At 36.0% G+C, this 24,756-nt stretch overlaps 5 protein-coding genes across 6 annotated transcripts; 2 read left to right on the top strand and 3 right to left on the bottom strand.

The window, feature by feature from the left end:
- Window positions 1-3,512: 3,512 nt before the first annotated feature.
- Window positions 3,513-4,067, bottom strand: LOC120118650 (protein COFACTOR ASSEMBLY OF COMPLEX C SUBUNIT B CCB1, chloroplastic-like). Its single transcript, XM_039138666.1, has one exon. It carries the CDS (start codon window positions 4,062-4,064, stop codon window positions 3,555-3,557), a length of 510 nt encoding a protein of 169 aa, XP_038994597.1. The 5' UTR covers window positions 4,065-4,067; the 3' UTR covers window positions 3,513-3,554.
- Window positions 4,068-5,378: 1,311 nt separating this feature from the next.
- LOC120118648 (aspartokinase 2, chloroplastic-like) lies at window positions 5,379-9,061 on the top strand. Of its 2 annotated transcripts, none has more exons than XM_039138663.1 (13): window positions 5,379-5,854; window positions 5,963-6,045; window positions 6,167-6,207; window positions 6,388-6,542; window positions 6,836-6,985; window positions 7,091-7,186; window positions 7,443-7,559; window positions 7,751-7,870; window positions 7,949-8,041; window positions 8,129-8,245; window positions 8,370-8,486; window positions 8,764-8,826; window positions 8,919-9,061. In XM_039138663.1, the coding sequence occupies exons 1-13, from the start codon at window positions 5,462-5,464 to the stop codon at window positions 9,033-9,035; spliced, it is 1,662 nt and encodes a 553-aa protein (XP_038994594.1). In that variant the 5' UTR covers window positions 5,379-5,461; the 3' UTR covers window positions 9,036-9,061. The 2 variants fall into 2 exon arrangements, with proteins under 2 accessions (XP_038994594.1, XP_038994593.1); XM_039138662.1 differs by having other exon boundaries at window positions 5,381-5,854; window positions 8,129-8,251.
- An 83-nt stretch (window positions 9,062-9,144) lies between these two features.
- LOC120118649 (protein PXR1-like) lies at window positions 9,145-11,030 on the top strand. Its single transcript, XM_039138665.1, has 2 exons — window positions 9,145-9,195; window positions 10,237-11,030. The coding sequence occupies exon 2, from the start codon at window positions 10,265-10,267 to the stop codon at window positions 10,853-10,855; it is 591 nt and encodes a 196-aa protein (XP_038994596.1). The 5' UTR covers window positions 9,145-9,195; window positions 10,237-10,264; the 3' UTR covers window positions 10,856-11,030.
- A 914-nt stretch (window positions 11,031-11,944) lies between these two features.
- LOC120118686 (putative pentatricopeptide repeat-containing protein At2g01510) lies at window positions 11,945-14,490 on the bottom strand. Its single transcript, XM_039138696.1, has one exon. The coding sequence runs from the start codon at window positions 14,454-14,456 to the stop codon at window positions 12,000-12,002; it is 2,457 nt and encodes an 818-aa protein (XP_038994627.1). The 5' UTR covers window positions 14,457-14,490; the 3' UTR covers window positions 11,945-11,999.
- A 970-nt stretch (window positions 14,491-15,460) lies between these two features.
- LOC120118646 (histone-lysine N-methyltransferase, H3 lysine-9 specific SUVH4-like) lies at window positions 15,461-23,263 on the bottom strand. The gene is made up of 15 exons (XM_039138660.1): window positions 22,700-23,263; window positions 22,470-22,535; window positions 22,185-22,253; window positions 21,633-21,687; window positions 21,393-21,502; window positions 20,669-20,845; window positions 19,086-19,184; window positions 18,203-18,301; window positions 17,754-17,803; window positions 17,583-17,671; window positions 16,879-17,038; window positions 16,630-16,735; window positions 16,347-16,529; window positions 15,857-16,093; window positions 15,461-15,589 (listed from the first exon to the last, which is right to left on the bottom strand). The coding sequence occupies exons 1-15, from the start codon at window positions 23,246-23,248 to the stop codon at window positions 15,476-15,478; spliced, it is 2,163 nt and encodes a 720-aa protein (XP_038994591.1). The 5' UTR covers window positions 23,249-23,263; the 3' UTR covers window positions 15,461-15,475.
- Window positions 23,264-24,756: the final 1,493 nt, after the last annotated feature.

The raw sequence follows: 24,756 nt of genomic DNA, 5'->3' as shown, positions 1-24,756 counted from the left end.
GGGAACCGATACCCCTTCAAACGACAGAATTCCAGAATGTCTTGAGGGAATCGATACCCCCATGGTAGGGAACCGATTCCCCCTAAAGAAAAATGTTAATATTGGTTTAATAAGTTCGTTTAAGTTGCTAGTATTCAATTACAAGGTGTAGGTATCTAATGATTACCTCGAAATGTACATTTATGTAGATTCTACGCATAAAGAATTCCGGAACGTTTGGCAAGTAAGATCGATCAAGGGGAAAGATAAGAGATTGGAATTGACTAGTAAGGCCAGGTGAGTGCATATTAATTAGTTTATGGTGCTAAATGGAAACAGGACTTGCGACAAGTCTATTTCCTCTGTTAGAATGCATGAATATATGATTATACGTATATGAATGACATGAATTGTATGTATGCATGATTATATGTGTTAACATGCTTTTGAATGAAATGTTACGAGAAGTATGTGCTATGTAATGTATATATATGAACTATGTGATCCTATGAGAATATGAAAAGAAGCTATGTGACTACATGTATATGTGAAAGAAGCTATGAGCTTATATGGCATGTGATATGAAAGTGTATATGTGAAATGATATGAAATATATATGTGAAAACAAGTATATGTTATGAGATAAGATCTATGTGATTACATGTAACATATGATATTAGATATATGTTTACACGTACATGTGATACGTGACTGAAAAGAAAAGCTATGTGGTTATAAGAGAAAGAATATGAATAAGTAATGTGAACTGTTATAAATGATAATGTCCATGTTATGTGATATGAGAGCTAGGGGTATAGTTGGCATGCCAAGGGTCGAGGGTTTACCTATGTTCTTCGGGACATATGGACTGTTTACCTATGTTCTTCGGGACATATGGACTGTTTACCTATGTTCTTCGGAACATACGGACTGTTTACCTATGTCCTTCGGGACATATGGACTGATTACCTAGGTTCTTCGGAATCTATGGACTGGTCCTTCGGGACATTGATCGAGCTGTGGTGACAGCATATGTGTGCACAACCTCAATGTACTCACATACCTTAAGTTCTCACTAGTGTACATGGGCTAATAAAGTGATTAAACAAGCATACTGAATGTGATATGTATACGATGGGGTTATAAGTGGTTTGAAATGTGTTACGTGAACCATATGATGTGTGTGTATAGTGTTTGATTGAAAAGGTTAACAATAAAAGTATGTGATTACATGATAAACTGTTAATGATGAATTATGTGTCTGTATGTATTTACTGTAATTAATCTGATATGATTTTATATGATATGAAGAATGCATGGAATTGGTATAACATGATAGAACAGAACATGCATGTATTGATATATGTTATGAAGTGCATTGTAAGTCGTTATGCCTCACTAAGTCTTCGACTTAGCGTGTGATTGTTTCACACGTAGGTTTGGAGAAGAGGAAAGGGTAATGCGGAGCAAGACATGTCAGTTTTCCTTACCAAATGTCAGATCAGAAAATGTATGTACTGTTTACAGAGTGTAGTTGGCATGTAGTCTAAAGATATAAATGGTATGAACTCTGATATCTGTTGTACACGTTTTGAAATAATTTAAATGTTATCAAAGTTTTTAAATTACCCACTATTTTATACGAATGAATGTTTAAAAAGTCAATGTGACACTTCGGACTCGTATCCGGGTCGGATACGGGTTGGGGGTGTTACATTTAATGGTATTTTATACGAATGAATGTTTAAAAAGTCAATGTGACACTTCGGACTCGTATCCGGGTCGGATACGGGTTGGAGGTGTTACATAACCATTTACGAAATTTGCCCTTAAATTATTCCTTTGTCTCAATTAAAGTTATTTTATTAAATTTTTAAATAACTAAATTTTATATACATTTGAAAACTAATTGATACTAGTATAAGATTTTTAAAATATATATTTTATAGTTTATACTATTAAAATAATAGGATAGAGTGGGTATAAACTTTGTCAATCAAGTCATTTAATTATTTAAATAATATTAATCAAATCATTAATTGTCAACTGTTAGTGACTGATGTGATTATTAAATAAATTTATATAAATATATTTTTTATTCTCATTACTTACACATTTTATCACTTTAGTTTAGGTTTTAATTTAACTTAATAAAATTTATCTTTCAATCGGTTGATGACACATGTTATAATCTAATTGGAAGAATTTTATTCTAATTTCAGTTTATTTAATTTAATAAATAATCTTTCTAATCGACGCAAAAATTAAAAAAACAAAATAATAATAGAGAAAAATGAACTTGGAAAAAGTGGGGTTTAAAAGCATTGTTCGTTGAGAGAAGTCAATCACTTAATTTAAGAGTTCTTTTTCTTTTAAATTAAATAAATTGAAATTAAGATCAAATTTTAATGAGAAAAATAAATTCATTGATTAAATTAAAACTAAGATTAAATTAATAAATTATATAAGTAGTGAAGACTAAATGTATTATTATATAAATCAATTATCAAATCAATATTTTCTTTAACAGCTAATGATTAAGAGTTTCATCATTTAAACAATTAAATGATTTGATTAGCAAAAGTTATAATTTGATAATCAAAATAAATCCACCCTTTTAAGTTAGTGACTGTACACATAATTTACCCTTAAAATTAACATACGAGAGATGGCTATTTTTTGGGTAAAGTATATAAATATTCCTCAAACGTTTAGGCATCTTGTATTTTAGTCACCTAACTTTTGGTATTTACAATGTAGTCATCAAACTTTTAATTTATTTTCATTTTTGCCCTTGTCGTTACCTTTATTAGTTTTTCATTGACGTGACAGTTAACCTCCCGTCAACTCTCTCATCCTCCTCCTCCTTCTTATGAAACCCTAACCTCCAAAAAAACAAAAACCCAAAAATCATAACTCCATTGAAAATCATAAACTCTACAAAATTAAAAACCCAAATATACAACCCATTAAAAATCATATCCTCCACAAAATCAAAAACTCAAAAATCATAACCCCACAAAATGATTCTCTTATTTATCCCTTAAACATTTGTTTTAGCCTATTTATCCCTAAAGAAAATTTGTGTTTGATTATTTCCTTTTGGACGTTGTTCAATATTATTACTTATCTAACAGTACGTAATTTTTTTTTTAAGATTTTTTTTTGAAATAATGGTGCTCCATTGTGTTCTTGAACATTTCCAGCACTGACGTTTGCAGTAGACAACAGAAAACAAAATTTGCAGAGCAGAAAACACAGATGACAGAGTCTATTCCCATAAGACTGTATATATGGCTAAAAGCCTAAAAAAATACATATAAGCAGAAATGCATATCTATTGCCATCTCTCGAATAAGCCCTTTACATAGACCATGCCTTTTTCACTAAGCTTAGTTCTTTCCTCATTTGATCTACTTGCTGATCATTTCCTTGAACAACAACCTCGGACATGGTCCCGTCGTCGGCAACCAGCATATTCACTTTGATCTGCTCCTTCCTGGATCATCTTCCTTTACATAGACCATGCCTTTTTCACTAAGCTTAGTTCTTTTCTCATTTGATCTACTTGCTGATCATCTCCTTGAACAATAACCTCGGACATGGTCCCGTCGTCGGCAACCAGCATCTTCACTTTGATCTGCTCCTTCCTTGATGCCTTCTTCCAGGAATAAGGTCCTGCCAATGGACTTAGAAGTTAGAACAGTGATCCAGAACCAGTTATTCCCCACATCTGGAAATGTGATGGTGAGCACAAGGGCAACACTTGCAAGTCTGATGTAGGTGCAGAATGTCAACAATGCTGCTTGTCCTCTGCTTGGAACCATCATTCCCTCGAACGCGATAGTCTCTTCCCTATCGGTGACCACGAAATCTTTGCGAGTGAAGAAAGATAAAATCTCAGCAGCCACTGGATTTGGTTCCTTTTCCTCAGCTCCTTCCCCTACGAATATCTTCTGCAATATCTTTGATTTCACAGAGCGTTTGATGAGGGACCAAAGTCCAGCAGCAGAGATGACAAAGAGACCAAGAGAAGTGTAATAGCTAGACAAGGAGTAGCCCGCGGTGTCCGCAACAAAAAACATGGAATTTGGGTTTTACAGGTAATGTTGAAGATTGTCCGTAAGAGCAGAAGATGAGACGATGGTTTGGTGCAAGGAGAGTCGAGCAGCCACACGGTGTCTGTGGGGAGGGGTTGAAACTCGTGGCGGCCATGGGTGGTGAAGGTGGTGGTTGGTTCTGAATTTGGAAGGGAAGGGAAAAGAGTAGAGAGGCTGCGGATGTGGCGATAGTGTCTTTGGCTTGGGAGCATCTTTTTGCAGGAGTTTTGAGGCTTCATCCATGACCTTTTTCAATGAAGATTGAGATGCAATCATGGTCCAGGAAACACCATTTGTGAATACTAGTATCTCTTTAGCTAGTCCAGGTTCCTTAACTAAGGATGGTAGCTGTGGTTCAACAATAATTCAGGCCTCAGCTAAGTCTCAGGATCAATTTTCGTTTCATCCAATTTTCAACAAGCCTGAGTGAAGTTCCTTCCGTTTGTGGATCCAAGACAATATTCACTCCATTTGAGTTTTTGATTTTTTTTTTTTGGAGGTTAAGGTTTTTAGATGGAGGAGGAGAAGGAGAAGAGAGTTGACGGAAGGTTAACTGCCATATCAGCTAAAAAGTAACATAGGTAACGGTAGGGACAAAAATGAAAACGAACTAAAAGTTCGATAACTGTATTATAAGTTTTAAAAGTCAAGTGATTAAAATGTAAGCGCTCTAAAAGTTCAGAGACTATTTATATACTTTATCTTTTTTATTAATCTCGTTAAGTAAATACAAGACAATATATGTTCATAGATAACTTTCAACATTTAGATATTTAAACGTTTATATTTAAATCCTCAAAAAATAATAATAATTATTTTACCATAAAAATTAATGGATTCGTGTCATATGAGAGACGACTAAAAATAAATAAATTGGTATGGTGAGACGTGAGTTAGAGTTTTCGAATTCTTTGTTGATTAATTCAAAAAAATAGATTGCACCATTACCGTCGGATCAAATTACATATATAATGGTAATAATAAGGGAGGGAGGCGGCGGTCTGGTCTTTTTGCTCTTACCAACCATTTGTTTCTTTTCCCACACTGTTTGGCTGCTGGTTTTTCCTTCAACTCTACCAAAGGTTTCATTTCAACGAACTAATCAAAGCAAAAACACATCATCTGCATTATTGGTGTTATCATTCTTTCCAGTTCTTCAAAGGTCTGCACTTTTTTCTCATCTTTGTTTAACTATTTCTCTCTAAATGTTAGCTAATTTTCTCATTTCTGTTTGAAATCATAAAGATGTCACGATGCACACTTTTTCTTCTTCTTCTGATATTGCGTATGCTCTCCAATCAGGTCTTTGGAGGATCTATACTGTTTGTTTATCGGTTATTATTCGTCGAAGCAACTAATTTACGAGCTCCGTTGAGCGCAAGATGTCGGCTTCGTTGCGATGTCCTGCTCCGTCTCATTCAATCCCAAAGCAGACTTATTTAAAACGCCAATGGGTGTCGCCAACTCTGCTTAGTTTTGCTGCGATTAGCCCTTCGAATTCTTTTTGTATCAGCCCAAGACGTTGTGGTGGAAGTAGGGTGTTTAGAGTTAGTTGCCAAGGGGGAAACGTGGATGTTGTCCAAAGGAATGAGTTTGAGGCTGTAAGTTTCGGTGAAGCGGAGAATCAATTGACGTGTGTGATGAAGTTCGGTGGTTCCTCAGTGGCTTCGGCTGAGCGAATGAGAGAGGTTGCTGACCTTATACTCAGTTTCCCCAATGAAAGACCAGTCATTGTCCTTTCTGCAATGGGAAAGACTACCAATAAGCTTTTGCTGGTAATCCTCACTTAATTTACTGTTTTATCATTTGTTTTTTAACCATTAATTTCTTAGACTGTAGAAGTGAAGGGTTTGCTAAGAAGTTGGTTTTTGATTGATGATTAGGCTGGAGAAAAGGCTGTTAGCTGTGGTGTCACTAATGTAGATGGTTTAGAAGAGTTGAGCTTTATACAGGAGCTTCATCATAGGTCAAAGCAATTGGAAGGATTTTTGTTTCTTTTTTTTTTCCCACTCCTTTGTGTGTTGGTTTTAAAGATAAAGGGTTATTATTTGAATTTGCTCCCTCTTCTTGTCAACTTTAAAATCCAGGACGGCTGATGAGCTTGGAGTGGCAAGGTCAATTGTTGATGGTGAGTATATGATCTACTATTGAGCTGACATCAAATCTTCTTTCTTGTCTAACCTCAAGAAACTTATTTCTTCATTTAGTTTCCTGTTGATGTCTCTTCTTCTGTTCTTTTAGCTTAGGGTTACTTATGCTGGGTTCTGTCATGCTTTTTTTTTTTTTTGCATGAACAACCCTTTCGTAGGTCACTTGGAAGTGCTGGAGCAGCTCTTAAAGGGAATTGCTATGATGAAAGAGTTAACATTACGAACAAAAGACTATTTAGTTTCATTTGGGGAGTGCATGTCTACGAGGATTTTTGCAGCATATTTGAATAAAATTGGTGTTAAGGCCCGTCAAGTATGTTGTTCTTCTTCTTTTTCCTATATGTAGAATTTGTGTACGTTGGTATAATCATCGAATAATTTAACCAGTTTTTTAATCTTCATCATGGGATTCCTCTAAGTAAAACATCCCTTGATGTCTGTTTCCCAATCCTAAAGTTAAATTTCTGTGGTTTAAATTTCACATTAGCATTGGCTAGGGTACGTGACTTTTCCATGATTAATTTATGCTTGGTACTCTATTCTCTGCATTTCCTTATAACCACCAACATAAGGACTTCTAATTATAAGTCAGTGTCCTGTATGCAGTATGACGCCTTTGAAATTGGTTTCATTACCACTGATGACTTCACAAATGCTGATATTTTGGAAGCAACTTACCCAGCTGTTGCAAAAAGATTAAATGAAGATTGGACCAGTGATCCTGCAATCCCAATTGTCACTGGTTTCCTTGGAAAGGTAGAAATGCTGTATGCCTTTTTGAAGTGGTTTCATTCTTAAATAGGTGATTCTTGGTAGGATCTCTTGGTAATTGCTTCTTATCTTGATAACTTCTTATTGTAGGGATGGAGATCTGGTGCAATTACTACTTTAGGTAGGGGTGGTAGTGATTTGACAGCCACAACCATCGGAAAAGCATTGGGGTTGCGAGAAATTCAGGTCAGTGCATGTCCAAGTTCTGAATGTGTATGTCATAAACCTGCTGATGTATGATGATAGGCAGTGCCATATTCTTTTTCTTATCATTTTCTGGATGGATGCCACCATGTTCATACAACATGCATCTAGAAGTGCAATATGTACTGGAGACCCAAAGTTGTAGCAAAAACAAGTGCTTACAAGTTTATACCTTGATTATAGTATGGTGTTCCTTTCTTTTGAAAAAGTTATAACAGTATACTTTTTTTCGTTACAGGTATGGAAAGATGTTGATGGTGTTTTAACTTGTGACCCGAACATATATCCACATGCAGAACCTGTCCCGTATCTGACATTCGACGAGGCAGCTGAACTTGCATACTTTGGTGCTGAGGTGCTATAATTGCTTTGCTGCTTTTGTTTCCCTCTTTTGTTTCTTAACAATTATCAAGCTTTGGTGGAAACACATTCATAAATGTGTGCATGACTTCTCTTTTGCCCTCCATCCTTGGAAGTAGTTATCATTTACATGATTGAAGCATGGGAAACTGAGTGAATTTGGATGATTGTCATGCCCTTCTTCAGGTTCTGCATCCACAATCCATGAGACCAGCTAGAGAGGGTGATATTCCTGTTAGGGTTAAAAATTCTTACAATCCAAATGCTCCTGGAACTCTCATTACCAGGAATAGAGATATGAGTAAGGTATGGAGCGGCTGGTTGCTTGTGTAATGTTTTTTTAATGAAGTCTGAACTGCTTTAATAATTTTGCCCCTATCGCAGGCAGTACTCACCAGCATAGTGTTAAAAAGGAATGTCACCATGCTGGATATTGTCAGCACACGCATGCTTGGTCAATTTGGTTTTCTTGCAAAGGTTAGAAGGCCATTCCTAATTTTAGTGGTAATTATCCATTGGTTTTTTCTCTTGTGAAGTTGGTTCGTATCATTTTTGTCTGTGCAGGTATTTTCGATCTTTGAAGATTTAGGTATCTCAGTGGATGTTGTTGCTACTAGTGAAGTCAGTATTTCTTTGACTTTGGATCCATCAAAACTTTGGAGCAGAGAGTTAATTCAGCAGGCAAGCGTATGGTTCCATTCTTCATGCTTTAATTGATACTACCTCGTACAGATCTTATGCCTGTCTGCAGAACGATTTCAAACCATTTTCACCGTCTTTAACATCTTTTTGTATCACTTGACAGGAACTTGACCATGTTGTAGAAGAACTTGAAAGAATTGCTGTTGTCAATCTTCTTCAGCACAGATCTATCATTTCTCTCATTGGCAATGTCCAGAGATCCTCACTTATACTTGAGAAGGTACTCCTATATATCACATTGCATGCAAAGAAGCTTAAAACTTGAAAATAATCTTTTAGTTTTAATTGAAGATATTCAGAATAAGCAAAGATGGAGCTCTTCTTTGCTGCAATTTCCAAGGGGCCCTTGCAGATTACTTGTGTTTGTATAAATCTGTTTGTTTCGATCTGTCTGCTCTCTTGCTGCATATGCTATAGTCTGTCAATACTGCCAATGGATGAAAATCTTGTTTGCAAAAATAAACATCGGTAACATGGGTAACTGGATGTCATGGCAGGCATTCCACGTTTTAAGGGCCAATGGAGTGAATGTTCAAATGATCTCTCAGGGTGCATCTAAGGTCAGTTGATCGTGTTAGCAATGGCATGATATTTACCAACTCTATTTGTTGTGATGTATGTGTAACACAGAGTTTGTGTCGACACTTGTTAGGTTAACATATCGTTGATAGTACACGACAGTGAAGCAGAGCAGTGTGTGAGGGCTCTTCATTCAACATTCTTTGAAAGTGATCTCCCTGAATTAGATCAATGCGATTCTGCATATTGATGATGAGAAATGTTAATTCTTTATGAATGATTTTGATGAGCAGCTATTTAGATAGCCAATTACTGCTGGCGTTGCTAGATGTTGCCTTTTTGAAACTATTATTCCATCTCAATTCTCTAAGACTTGTAGCAGACTCATAAACTCTTTACAATGAGCACCGGTACTGATAAATGATAGTATGTGATGGTTGGTTCTGCTGCTGTTCTCGTTGAACACAATAAATTGTCTTAGGGTTTGATTTAAGGGTTTAGGGTTTTACAATCGACATGGAATAGGGTTCCATCTAGGGGTGAACGTTCGATCGAGTTGAGTAAAAAAATTTCGAGTTGTTCAAGTTAACGAGTCTTATTTTACAATTCGGAGTTGACTTAAAATTTTATATATATAACAATACATTCATATGTGATTTTTGATTAAAAAAATACAATAGATGTATATTTCTTTCATATGTGATATACATATATCATACATAATTGAGGGACTCGACTCAAACTTAAAAATTCATCGATTAATTACTAAAAATTTCAAGTTATTCGAGTTGTACTTTACAACTCGATTTGAACTTGAAATTTTTTCGAGTCGAGATAAGTGTATGAAATTACAACTCGAAATCATTTCAAATCGAGTTGAAAAAATGAGTTTTTTGAATCGAATCGAGTTTTGCTCACCCCTAAGTCGATCCCATGAATATGTTACATGTGCTTTATTGCATTGATAGATGAAATCCTAGTATTTCTTAAGGGGAAAAAGACCCAAAAAGGAGAGCACAGATAAAAACTGCTATGGTATAGAGTAGAAAGCTAATTCAAGCATGTGTACTAGAGAACTTGCAAAGCTATGAAGCAGCTGCTATGTTTATAGAGTAGAAAGCTAATTCAATCATTGACACCGTGAGTTTGAATCCGATCTCGATTTTGTTGAAATTTACTCCGAAGTTTACAAATTTGAGATTAAAAGTGAGAAAGACGAAATATTTCAGTCGAGATTCACAAAATTTGAGATATTTTCCGATGAAACAACCATCAAATTCGCTCATCGGCTGGATTGAGATCCTTACCGAGACTCACTCCATCCAGCCCAAAAACGCAATAATGGTTTAATGGGCGGAGTTATTGTGATGGCAACAAAAATAGCCCAAGTCAAATCCACCCTTATATAACTCTCTCAGTCTCAACGGTAAGGCCAATACAATTCTTTCTAGGGTTTACACAGAGAACCAAACCCACATCATGGCTTGCACTATTGATTTTCGCCGCCTTGATGAGGGTTTCGGCGGCAAAACTTACAAGCGAAAGCGCCAAGAATCTCAGGTCTCTGCCGATACTGCCAATCTCAACGACGCTACCGCAGCCGCCTCCTCCATGGATGTCGATGATTCTTGTCCCCCACCCGCAAAGCGTTCAGCGGTGCCTTCCTCTGAAGACCCCAACAAACCTACCTTCGGTCAACCCACCTACGATGGCGTGATCGCCGGAAGGGTGTCGGGTCGGAACTGGAAGCAACCTAGAAAGCAGCGTGCGTCGGCGAAGCACGTGAGTATAAAGAGGCCGAGTCTGGAGGAGAGGGAGAGGCAAAAGGAGATAAAGAGAGCTTATAGAGAGAGGGTTGATGAATTGAAGGAAGAGATAAGGCAGAGCAAGTTGGAGAAGAGGAAGAAGAGAGAGGAGAGGGAGAAGAAGAAGAAGGAGAACATATTGAGGTCTGGAACTAAGTTTCAGAAGATTACAAACCCTAAGACTCTGAAGAAGATTGCCAAGTCCAAGCAAAAGAAGTTGCTTCAAGTTGTCCCTGATGATTTCCTCAACAAGAAATCCAAGTAATGATAATTACTAGGAAAACCCCTTTATTAGTTTCAATTTTGTTTCCCTTTTATTATTGTTATATGTGCCTTGTTGCTTCCTTCTGTTGGAAAGAAGTAATGCTTTTATTTTGGATTAATGAATTTGAAATTCTGTATTTGGTTTCTTTTGAGGAGTTCAATGGTGTTCTAGAAAAGTAGAAATGGATAGAGGAGAAGATAAATGGAATCATAATATGTCAATTAGCAATCTTCTGCTCAATACAAGCTTCACCACTGAATGAACCTGTGGAATCCTTGTATGTTTAACTCAGGATTATTACAAAATGGAAACAATTAGAGATTTAACGCTAAAGCTAAAGCTCGAATATTGCTAAGCTCGATCTGAAGTACAAAGTTGAACTTGCTTCGATCTAAAAATTTGTTAACTTAAAAATTTTTACCTCAACTTCAGCTTCAAATAAAAAAAATTGAGATTGAACTCAAATTTATTCTTAAAGTTAGCATGATTGAAGTTTGAACTCAAGTTGGGTATAAACTTGAACTTAAACTTGGATATAAACCTTAAGGACATGAAATTCTTATACTCCATCGTTCCATTAAATATGTCTCGTTTGGATTTTGAAAAGTCCACAAATAATATTTATATTTTTATCCTTATGTTATTTATTCTTTTATACGAATCAAAACAAATCGTTAAATCTATCAATCAATTTTTAAGGATAATTATATCATTTCATTTTGTCAAATGTACTATATGGATTATGTGCACAGTCAATATAAGACACAAATTATGAAATGGATAGAGTATTATATTTAAAAGAATAGTGTAATCAAAACATTTAAAAAAACATGTTTATATTTTTAATAATTTAATTTAAAAATTACAAATTTTAATGTATAATATTATTTTTGAGTTGTTCGTGATTTATTTTGAGTCGGATATCAAGTATATTTCGTTTTGGCTTGTTAAGCATTCAGTTGAGTTCGAGTCTAATCCATTCAATTTAAATGCTGACAGAATTTTGATCAAATCGAACTCGAACAACTCTATATCTTATTTTACTTACAGTCTTGAAAACAATGGGTCAGAGATCTTACACGGGTGAAATCAATTATTCAATGGACTATCAGGCCAATCAACAAGGCAATATGCCTTCTATGAACTACCAATAATCCCCACAGGAGCAGATTCCATCCTTAAAATGATGGAACCTGCTTGAATCCCTCACTGTGATTTCCCTTCTAACAATCTTTGAGATTACCTTGATTGCAGCATGGCAGTCTGTGCATGCCCGTAAGTTCTTCATCACTAGTATTGGTGATTCTTCGGGTGTACTTATCAGCGCAAATGCAATTGCTAACCGCTCACTATGGTACTTAAGAGACTCAACTTTCATTTTCTCGTCTACATCATGAAGGGCGCAACTTGTATCAGGCCTGTAACCTTCCTTCTCCATCCGTTCCGACAATATATCGATCTTTTTCCGGATTTCTTCCATCTGAGTATGTAACATGTCATTTGCTGAGAACACATGACGCTGGTGTCTTACTTCAACCCAGCTATAAGCCGGAACCTTCCTAATTCTGCGATCTTTCATCGCCTTTTTTACCTTCCCAACATTGTCCCACTGGCCGGCTGCTGCATAGATATTGGACATACTGACATAAGCAGCAGCATCTCTAAGCACCTCCATTCCGAATAGCTCGTCTGCTGCTTTCATAGCTAATTCTTGGTTCTTATGTATCCTACAAGAATTTAGAACCGATGACCATATAATCTCATCAGGTTCAAATGGCATTTCAGCCATCATCTTCTGTGCCTCATGAAACTGTCCACTCCGGCATAACATATCAACCATCGACGCATAGTGTTGTTTCTTTGGAACAAGATTATGAATTTCAGTCATGGTTCTGAAATATCTCAACCCTTCTTGAACAAGTCCGCAGTGACTGCAAGCAGATAAAACACTGAGGAAACTGACTGAATCCGGCTGGAAACCTGATTGAACCATCTTTTCGAATGTATCAAGGGTGGCTTTAGCATCCCCATTTTGAGCATGGGCTGAGATCAAGGCATTCCAAGAGACTATATTCCTTTCAGGCATGTCCTGAAAAAGCTGAATAGCATCTTTTATGGAGCCACATTTCGCGTACATATCCAGAAGTGCACTTCCTGAAAAAACATTTGACACGAAGCCTGATCTGATTATAAATGAGTGAATCTGTTTCCCCAGTGATAGTGAAGTCAAATTAGCAGATGCTTTTAAGATGCTAGCAAACGTGGCCTGATCTGCTCTTACACCAGATTTATGCATCTCATTGAACAGATTCAGGCCTTCCTCGTTGAATCCTCTCTGAAAATAACCTGAGATAATGGCAGTCCATGGAACTGTGCTTCTCTTGGCTAGAGTCCTAAATATCTTTTCAGCTTCTTCAAATTTGCCACATTTCGCATACATGTCGACTAAAGAATTCCCAACCACAAGTTCTGAAGCAGCTGTAGTCACGATAGCCAGGGAATGGATTTTCTGCCCCATTTTCAGGTCTAGTGCATTAGCTGCTATGCTCAACATGGTGGCAAATGGGAATTGCCGCCGGTTAAAGCATGTAAACTGTAATTCACGGAAGAGTCTAATAGCTTCATCATGCTGTGCAAACCACGCATAGCATGTGATGATTACATTGTAAGAAATGCCATCCAAGTCCGGCATCTCGTCGAATAACTTCCTGACTCCAACTAAACAATCATGCTTCGAGTAGAAATCAAGCAATGCATTTCCCACAAAGACATTCCAAACAAACCCGGTCTTCACCAAAAACCCATGAATTTGTTGCCCGAAGACCAAGTCATTTAATCTAACAGCAGCAGTTAAAACTCCAGCAAAAGTAAAATCAGAAGGCTTTATACCGCAATTTTGCATCTCCAGAAAGAGTGTTATCGCGTCTTCAGTTAGACCATCTTTTGCAAACCCATTGATCATTGAATTAAAAGAAACGGAATCTCTTTCAGGCATGTCAACGAAAACCCGAGAAGCCATATCAAGGTGATTACTTTTGCAATAAGAATCAACCAGCGAATTACAGATTAAGAGACTGGAATGGTATCCCAACTTAAGCACGCAAGCATGAACTTGAATCAATTCCTTGTCCGCCTCGGCGTTATTGCAACCTGATAAAAGACTAGCAAAAGTCACAGGATCGGGCTGTGTATCATGTCTTCGCATCTCAGCGAAAAGCCTAAAGGCTTCATGGAATTGACTCTTCTGCGAGTACCCACCAATCATGATGGTCCACGTAACCGCAGTTCGATCAAGCATGGCATCAAACATGTCCCTGGCTCTCAAAAGATCTCCTGATTTGACATAACCCGAAATCATCATGTTTGTAGATACAGTGTTCCTGTTAGCCATTTTGTCGAACAACTGACGAGCTCCCGAGAGATTTCCCTTCCTGAGGAGGCTTTCAACCATAAAGTTGGAACGGCAGGTGTTTCGATCGAAACCCGTTTTGATGCTTCGGGCGTCGATGAAAGTTTCGACATTTTGGAGGGAGATGGCAGGTTTAGAGGGTGCAAGCGAAGCGATATTTTTAAGTGCAGCGGTTGGTGTGTGTGGTTTCATTACGAGTCGATCTGAGTGTGGCACGTTTAAGCCACTTGTACTGGCAACAATCCCCCTTTGGATTTCATGGTTCTGTGCGGTGAAAGTCCTATAAAAACGACATTGGTTTTCTCAGCAGGAGTGTTATGCTCTATAAATTATTGGGCATGCACTACCCCACGCTCATTTATCTATTTTGATATGTACTTTTTTTTATTTATAATCACAGTATTCAATCTATTGATCGATTAATTTAGATCAAGTATAACAAAAATAAGGATAACCCTTCAAACTCAGTTTATTCAATTCGTAATCGTCATGATTCAAACTCCTAACATTTCTTAAGAGATCTAATGCTAAAGTAAATTTATACCTTTTTATACTTTGTAATGGCTAAAATAAATTTATCATTAAATTTTATTCAATTAATCTTTTATTTAGGCTTATAACATGAGTAAATATCTAAAATATATTATTTTTTTATCTAAGTGTTTAAAATATTTTTAATTAAAATAAATACATAAAATTATCATTTTGTGAGAATAAGTATCAAAAAAATTTTTTAAAAATAGATGCTTTCAATATACAATCTTTTTTTCTTAAATATTCAAAGTATTTTTTCAATTAATGGTTCATGCAAAAAAATTTATTACAATTTATCTCATAATCGTCGTTTTTAATCTCAGTTAGAATCATGAACATGGGCCATGGGCCTCAATTAGGCCGATACTTCTAGCATGCACTCCATACTTTTACATGGTTATCAATTATCATTCATTCTTCCCATCCCCAATTTCCCATTCACAGAACCCTAAATACTTCAATTTTCATTCCAATTATCCAACACGGAAGACAGCTATGAAATGATATATAATCAGTATCTAGTGTATTTCTTGTACAGGCGAGGCGAGGGGACTGAGGAGATGTTGCAACAAAAAATTGTCACCAAAAAAGATCCATAACATCTAGCAGCACCTCGAATCAATGCAGAACGCAGATACATACATGCATGCTACATAAGAAAACATCAATTTCAGCACTTAAAACAGCCGCTTCCTACAACCTTCTGCTCCACAATAGCATGCCATCCTTTTTACCTTCCCATCAGGACCATATACGCTATCAAGGGCATACCCATAGTCATAAGTAAGCTCCTGCAAGCAAGATTATAGAAAATAGTATCCAATCATTCGAAGCTCCCGCTAATCCAAGAGAAAATATAAAGAAATCGTAGTAAAACCTACTGATATATCAATGATGCATGGGACCTAAAAGTAGAGGCTAGTGCTCCAAATATTATCATAATTTTTGAAGCAAAATACAAGAAATTATGCTAAAATAAATAAATTGCTGCTGAACTTGTTCCCAAGAAATTTAAAAGGTGATTCACTCTCCACACGTCAGAATTGGAGGAAAAATACCTGTAAAGGAGGGATGTTGTCTGCTGCAAAGAGCATCACTCGAGCTAGTTTAAGATCGTGATGTGAACTCAAGACACACTGGATAAAAAGATTAGGCTCACAGCTATGATTGATAAATCTTGCAATATTTCCAATAGAACCAGCATCGATGCAGAAATCTGGCACATTCTCTGACCTCGGTTCATCAATTTTGTCCACATTTTGGATCACCGGCAAAGATCCATCCTGTTGTCGCCTCTGCCAAGGAAAAGAAAAACACTAATTACATTCTTACATGCAGGTAAAAACAACTAATTTATCACTTCACAGCAGTAAAATCAAGCATATCACCGATCAGAAAGATGATGTTTCATTAAAAGAAACTATTCCCTATGAACTTCAATTTATTGTTGGATTGGACCCTTTGGATGTCACCATCAGACCGAACAAAATACTCAACCTCAAACATAATGCTAGATGCATCACAGTGCTCTAAAGAGGTCAGTTATACCTCTCTGCCATCTAGCCCTCTCATAGTTTGCAAGCAATCAATTTCAAAAATATAATTATTCTCAGAGACACTATCAAGCTCTTCTGTCCTCTTGAGTTCTCCAATATATTCACAAACTGGGGAACCAGCAGGTATAAAATCCCAAGACCTAACAGCCCATCCTTTCTTCGGAGTACGGAAGACCTGTCAATTCAGGTCAGTCAGAGAGATGTTTCAACCAGAATTCATCACAAGATTAAATAAAGAAATGAGCAAAGAAAGCATTCTTAATGTAATAAGAAACCTCAAGTCGAAATCTCAATCCTCTCTGAGATGTACGATTTATGCAATTTGGACTACAGCCACAACTCGGACCACATTCAAAAACAACATGCTTGGCTTCAATTAATCTAGAATTGAAGAAGTGGAAGAGTGCTAATAAGCAAGAAACTTAAACAACAAGATTAAAGAATATGGCATTAGCTATTAAACAAGATTACAAAGGATGACATTAGCTATTAAGACTTCTTAGTTCTTATTCCAAAAAATTTACCTGCCGCCGTCACGGTGCACATAAGGAAAATCAAAACCATTAAGCCTGGCACATTCACAAGTCTTGGGATCCCAGCAAGCTCCCTCGCAATTGCATCCAGTCGCATTAGCAGGTAGCTTTATATTCCTTGCAACTTTCATAGACTTGGAATAAGTGTAACCTGAAAAACAAAGAAAAAAAATGAATTATACCAATATATTATGCATATCATTGCATCAAATGGAAGCTATTTTTAAAAAGAACGAACAAAATAAGAGAAAAGGCAGAAAATGAGTACCAATAGCATAAGAAATGTGCAAAATAATTGTGCATGTGGAAAATAGTTAGTGTTAACTGATGATAGAAGGGAAAATCACTTAGAAACGAGGATTGTTGGACCTTCAAAAAGGACCTCTTTCAGCAGATCACACTGCAAAGCCAACTAGGAGAACAACCAGAAAGGGGAATCAATCGACTATTTATTCACATGTGATGAGGTTTACAAGAACTCATGCTGAAATTTAAGAAGAGAAAAAGTGCAAGATATAGAAAAAAATTGGTGGATGATGTGGTTGGCCAGAAGCCCACGAACCCCCATGTTATGAGAAGAGCAAATTTCTTGCCGTGAAACTAGTATTCATTCTTATAGACAAATTAGATTTGTAATATATTATTGATTAGATTGTGCATGAAAATCAAATAACACATTAGAAAGTAGAACTTGCCTGTCGGTGCAACAGGTGGATCATCAACCAAATTAGTAGCAGGAATAGGAACATCCTCTTGACCACCACTTATGTCCTCACACACCAACCTTAACCAATAAAACAACAGAATTGAGAGACCGGAAATAATGACATACAGTAAGAAGTTATTTTCTATAATAGCTTCAATACCCGCGAATTTCAGAAGAAGATTTGGGAACACGCCCAAAGGTAAATTGAACCTGTCATAAGAATGAACAAAAAATTTACAATAACCAACAGAAAATTCCAAAATCCTATATGATCATTCAATTGTGAGTAAAGTGTTTCAACAATTGTCTCAAAATTTCTAAAATATCAGAAGACTTGTGTCCAGCATCTCATTCCATCAATCTGCATAAAAAATAGATATTTTCCTGATCTTAGAAGTCAGTCACTGCCAAGATTAGATAGTCCGCTCCATTTCCCATTCATTTTATTTATTCAAAACATACACTACAATTCCTCAGAAGTTGGTTACAGTTCACATGCAGAAGTTCAGTTACAGGGAAAGTACACTAGAAATAACATTGTGTTCGAAAATAACCATCCCATAGAATTAGAGCAATTAGCCCCAAGAAATCATAGACCAGATAGAAAACCTGGTTAGTTGTTAATATTGACTGTCCTTCAAGACGCCTCAAACGATATTTAAAAACAGTGAACCCAGAAATACCCTTCTCTGCCCAGTACTGAACAACCTGCAAATAGTGAGCAGGAAATTAAATGCATTACATCTTATTGGTATAAAGTAACTTAAATTTCTCAAATCAATAAAGACTGATTTATTATCATCAAAATAAATCTAAAGGAAACACTCCATATAAAAGAAAGCTAATTTTCAGAAGACTAGCTAAAAGAATACCATCTAGTATTTAAACAAAATTTCAAATATTATGAAAAATGATATGTCGTGTCTTTCATGAGCAAAGAATACAAGGCTACAACACCAAGCAGATAAATCAACCAGAAAACTGAAGATTTTTTCAAGGCAAAAGACACTCAAAGAGCATCATTCAAACAATGGCACATGAGAAATAAAAAGCTTGAAGTGTAACTTATCAAGAAGACAAGCAAGAAATTGCTACTTAAAATTATCTTTTCAGCAAAATCTAGTCATCTGATCACTTCAAATTTTTTGGCTTCGAACAATAGGAAAGATTTTGCCTCACAGTTTGTTTTCTCAAAAACAGTGAAAGGCACCAAGGTAAGTTAATCATATAAAACACAAAACGATCCTCAAAAATTTTCAAATTCCATCCAATTTATCACAGAAGGAACTGTAAATATAATTTTATGCATTCAAACTGTTCATGATTAATTAGGATTAGGAACAAGATTATAGTTCTAATCATCGTAGTTCATACAGCAAAGGGGAAAAGTAGATTTCCAATTAATTAATTTTCACAAGATATAACATGATACTGATGAAGACATGTCATGCAGATTCATAAACCCAAGCCTATAAATGTTTCATGAAATTACCTTGTACAAGCCATCGAATGTATACACTTTTCCAGAGTAACTGCTACCAGATTCATGACCACGGATTACTCGAACAGGCACCCCAAGGTCCACAGAGTTCTATAATGAAAATAAGGCAGAAAGTAAGCTACGAATTCCAATGAAACGCCATACAAGAGTCTCTTCAACCCAAGACAAACATAGTCATTCAACAGACTTAAAGATTACAATGCCATAGTGTTAAGTTAACGAGTTATGGATTGAATCACCAGGAGATACACGTGAAAACCTACTTTGATTGGTAAAGCCTTACCTTCGTTGCAATTCCTATCTTGTGAATAACCTATGATTAATAATACATATGAACTATGAAGCTCGTCAAAGGGAGCTCCTTACCACCAAACTCGCCAAAGAAAGCTCCTAACCTTGGAACTCATCCTAGACTTCTCTTAAACATTCCATCTTCGGTGCCTTTAACTTCTTGTCTTGCCCACAAAGACATCCATTATACATAGAATCTATAACCTACAATCAGATGCCAGGCAAAACATTCCTATATTTAAGGGTGAGCAAAACTCATTCAACTGGAAAGAACCAAACTTTTTTTTCAAAGTTCAAGTTCGATATATTTTAGTCAACTTGAGTTTTGGTTTAAATTCAAGTTCGAGTCAAATTTGAATTTTTAAATTTTGAATAACCGGAAAACCAAAAATCAGAATATTATTTTTGTCTTTACCTAGGTAATTTAATTGTTTTGCAACTTGATCCCTAATTTCCTTGTTTCTTAATTTCATCCTTTGTTTTAAGTCTATTTTTGACCAAATTTGAACCCAGTGCTCCTCCACCACTTTAGAATACCTCTATAGCTTCTATTCCTCCTTTGTAATTCAGTCCCTCCACTTTACATTTTATTCAATTTAATCCTTTGATTACAACTCTTTGCAAATTCTTTCTTCACATCAATTCCTTGACTCTTTACACATATGTACTTGTCCTCAAAATCCTTTCTTTAAAAAAGTAGCATTATAAATATATTATATAGTTTTAGATAATATTTGATTTATTCAATGACAATACAAATCTTACCTACATATGCCAAAAAGAATATGAAGAAATATATATGAATATCATATATAATTAGAGAGATGTTTAAATTAGAACCAATAAGTACCAAGATACAGTAAATAATTACATTTAAATTTGAATAAAAACTCAACAAATATATTTGATTCAACTTAAAACATTCAAATAAATTTGAATGATAAAATGGTACTCGTAAACTCAAATCTTTTCCATTCAACTCAACTTGATTGAATACTCGCTCATACCAATATAAAACACTAACATGATATGCATATCCACACATATATAATAGAACTTTTATCACATTTGAACCCAACATGTGAGATATCTGATGTTAGAAAGCATATATGAACATAGTGATTCAGCCAAATCATGCAGAGACACAACAAATGAAGCGTGATCATAATCATATGCATGATATACTTAGTAAGATAAGAAAAATTTGAATAAATTTAGTTTCCAAAGAGTAACAAGTTTAATTAACCATTCAAGAACGTAGAATAAGAGTTTAAAATTCACACCTTGAGTGCCAGATTACCACGTTCTAAAACTTGATCTCGTATTTGACGCTTATTACCAGTCAGGTCATGTCCACCCTGTCCAGTATATATTACATCTTCAGCATTATCTAAGTCATCCTCATACATGCCTGACAAAACTATAGCCACTGCAAGTGGGAATGTATAGTGTTCATACTCCTGAAATTTTCAACCCCAAAATATGAAAAATTAGATGAGATGGTATCAAGAATTTTGTGGGAACTCTGGTTTCTTTGATTAACAAAAAATAGTAGTAACCATTCAATCAGAAAACAACAACTCAATTAAGGACTTCCAAGGAACATACATCAAACAAATTTATGTAAGAAGAAAAACAATATATGTCTAAATGGTCTAAAAGGGCGGGAAATAAGATAAGGTTTTTCCCGGTAATTGAAGCCTTAATAAAAGAAGATTTTAGCCCAGATTAAAAATAGAAATACTTGAGCTGGCAAATAAAAGAGGAGCAAGTGGCACCCAGCTCATTAGGTGTTGATTCATGTTCAAGCATGTTTCTTTCATGGGATATTTTATGCAACAACATCTTGTAATGGTTGCCAAAAGCACTTTGGGACAACATAAAACAAACCAACAGCAGCAGTCCCCTGCACAACTGGACTCTTCTCCATTTTTGGGAGGTTGGAAGGCTTGACGGTGTACTTACAACATACAAGGTAGAAACAATTGGAAAATACGGATGTATTACCCCTTTCCTGTAGGACTGTCCCATATAATCAATACCATTCAACCAGTGGCTATGAAAACCAACAGCAACCATTTCAGCACGAGAATAAAACCGATGACCAACGTCAATGCCTGCCATTATATTAAAGACACCTTAAGAAAATAGTTTCTTAATTTCAAAAAACAAGGTTTTTGAAATGACCATAAGAGTATGTATTAACCAACTAACACCAGCATCAAAATATAAGCTTCCCCAACCAACCTGGAAGGCAGCCTATTCTTTTCTCGGGATAAAGCACCTCGTTGTTCCCTATCATCTGAAATGTTTATTTTTAAATATTGAAAGAATATTAGGCTACATAACATCAAAATAAGTAGTAACACCATGATCACCTACTTTTAGCAAAACAAAAACAATTAAAAGAAGAAACATAACCAAGAAAAATTTATAGCATCATTATAAATTCATAATCATTACAATTAACTCAACAAAATTCCAATGTACAGACCATAAATAGCCACCAATATATTAAGGGTAAAATATAAATAAGACTAGCATGATATTCTTGCAAGGAGCTGTGAGAAAACCCTTTCTTAGATTAAATATAGCATATGAATCCATCTACCAATATGATTTAAATCAATGTAAGAAAGGAAAAAATATGCAAGCCAAATCTCTACAAGTTTACCCTTGGTTAGGCCAAAATAAAATCTATGATGGATACTTGAATTTTACAATCAGAATATAAAAACAAAAAGCTGAGATACTGTAAACAGACAGGGCAATGGCATCTACACTGAGTTACTGACTTGCCTTTGATATTGCTTTCAGGTCAGGTCGCTTGCTCTTTCCCTTGACATCAACCTCAGGTGCATCTCCTTTCTGCATATATTTGAGCGTTAACAATGAAACTAAAAAACATGTGCGTGTGTGGGGATGCAAACGTGGAACTGTGGAAGAACTAATCAACATTTCCTTATCAGTTGCAGACAGGTTGAAGGAGCTACGAAGATAGATAAATGATGCCACAAAAGTGTAACTTGAATACTACAAACCATGAGAGACATCAATCAACGCATAAAAAAGGGGATTAGGTACCTTCGCATTTTTTCCCTTCTGGGGTTTCTTGTTAACTTTGACTGCAGCACACCTCATTTCCTCTTCCTAATGGACCAGTCATAAAAGAATTGTATAAGATAAAAAATATGCTAAACTTATATGAAATGATGAACAACAAAAAAACAAAGCATATTGTATAATCAGGCGAGGATAGTGGATTTCCAACCCAAATTGAAAGCAACAACATAATGTCCAGAATAAAAACAGACCTGAACAAAGTGAAGGTAATGCTTGTTGAACAACCTCAAAGTCTCCTTCACCTTAATATGTGCACTCTTCTCAACAACATTTGTCGCATTGATAGCGCAAGTAGGTTCTAGTCCCTCTGCAATTTTGGCAGCTAGTTGCACCATTTTGGCTACTTTATCAGTCATCCTGGGTTCACTCCGAGGAAGTTGTTGGGTACCATTTTGATTTAGGTTTAGGTTTTCTGTGTTCACTTTGGGTTCAGTCTGATATGATGAGATCTGAGGAAGCTGTTTGATACCATTTAGATTTATGTTTGGATTTTCCAAAATCTTAATGTCCTTTTTTCTGCAACTTGCTCCGTTTTCATCCAGGAGGTCCACTCCCCGCTTTACCAGAAGCTCCATGTCAGCTTTTTGTTTGGCAGCTTGAAGTCTGGCACTAGCTCTCCTTTGTCCGGAGACGTTGTCCTTGGGCGAGGAACCTTTCTCTAACTGGATCTTGAGTCTTTTGCTAGGGTTTTCTGGCGATGGGACGGAAGTGTCAGCGGAGGGCAAGGACCGAACTACCATTTCGTAAATGGAAGGGAGGAAAGTTGGGTGCAGGATACGAAACGACACGAGAGAAGGAATTGGGAGTGACCCAGTGAGTTAGAAGATATCGCTAACTCAGAGTCACGAAAGACAGAGCGGGGAAAGAGGTGGAGCGATCTTCTTCTAAAAATTAAAAAGGGAGGGAAGACGAGAGAGGGAACGTTTCGTTTTTGGAGGGAATGTGAGGAGGGCTTTTCCAACTTTTAGAATCTAACCAAATCTTGAAAAAATGTGCCCGCCAAACGTAATTATTTTAGGCGTTTCTATTTAAAAAAAAAAAGAAGAAAATAACATCAGTGACAAAAAATACTTTATAATATACGATTTTAACAAATTTTTTTTGAATTTGCCAAAATGATTAACTAAATTGTAATGCGGTCGATAATTCGCAACGCGATCTCCGGTATCGCAAATCAGTTTCCAGATTCGCAACGCGATTCTGACTATCGCATTGCGATTTTTCAAATTCGCGTTGCGATTTTACGACTGTCGCAACGCGATTCTGACTGTCGCAACGCGATTCTGACTGTCGCAACACTGAATTTCAAATTCGCAACAGGTTTTAGTTTCGCAACACAAATGTTTTAGGTATATAACTACGCAGCATAAACAACTCATAACCTAAATCCCTAAATCACAACTCATTTCATCTCCATCTATCACTCTCTCTGGCGACATCCGTTCCTATATCCAACGACATCCTTCCCCATCCGGTAACAGGTTTTAGTTTCGCAACTCGTTTGTTTAGTAAATTAATTTACAATAATGAAATCATCTAATGTTGATCATGTTTGGATAGATTTGTGTTTTGGAGGGTTATGGGATAATGTTCATGGTGTTTTACAATATATGCCTTTACCCATGAATCTTCAACTAAAACTGTCATTAAAAAAATTAACTTATGAAACTCTAATGTTACGTGTTGCAAATAAATTGAATTTAGAGCCCTTAAGTGGATTTAGGCTATCTTATCAGAGAAAAGGTAAAGTTTATTTGTTAACCGGCAATGAAGATGTTGAACGATTAATTGCTTACATTAGTGTTTCACAAGATGATGTTACATTGTATGTTGTTGAACCTAGAAGTAGTGAAGTTGGGTCAGTAGCGGGTAGTAATCAACTAAGTTTTTCAACCCCAGTTTATGGTGCTCAAAATTTAATAGTTCCACCACAATTTCATCACCAAGCAAATTTTGTTTCACCACATTTCCAATACCAAACACAATCTCAAAACCCACAACCTTTCCCTAATCCAAATCTCAATCAACTTTCAACACCAAATTCCGGTTTTCGTATTAACCAGTTAGACGATGATGAGCCAACAGAAAAAATTGTGAGTAATAGTTGGTATTCGAAATTTGATCTTGGTCAATACCCGGACTTTGATCTTGGTCAATACTCGGATTTTGATGATGTTTCAGAAGAAGAAACAGACCCTGCGTGTAATGATTTTGATATTGGTAAATACCCGAATTTTGATGATGAAAC

This window comes from Hibiscus syriacus, unplaced genomic scaffold (genome assembly GCF_006381635.1).
Source record: "Hibiscus syriacus cultivar Baekdansim isolate YM2019G1 unplaced genomic scaffold, ASM638163v2 tig00110328_pilon, whole genome shotgun sequence".
NCBI lineage: Eukaryota > Viridiplantae > Streptophyta > Magnoliopsida > Malvales > Malvaceae > Hibiscus > Hibiscus syriacus.
Note: the sequence above shows the minus strand (reverse complement) of the source record. Positions and strands in the feature narration are given on the sequence as shown.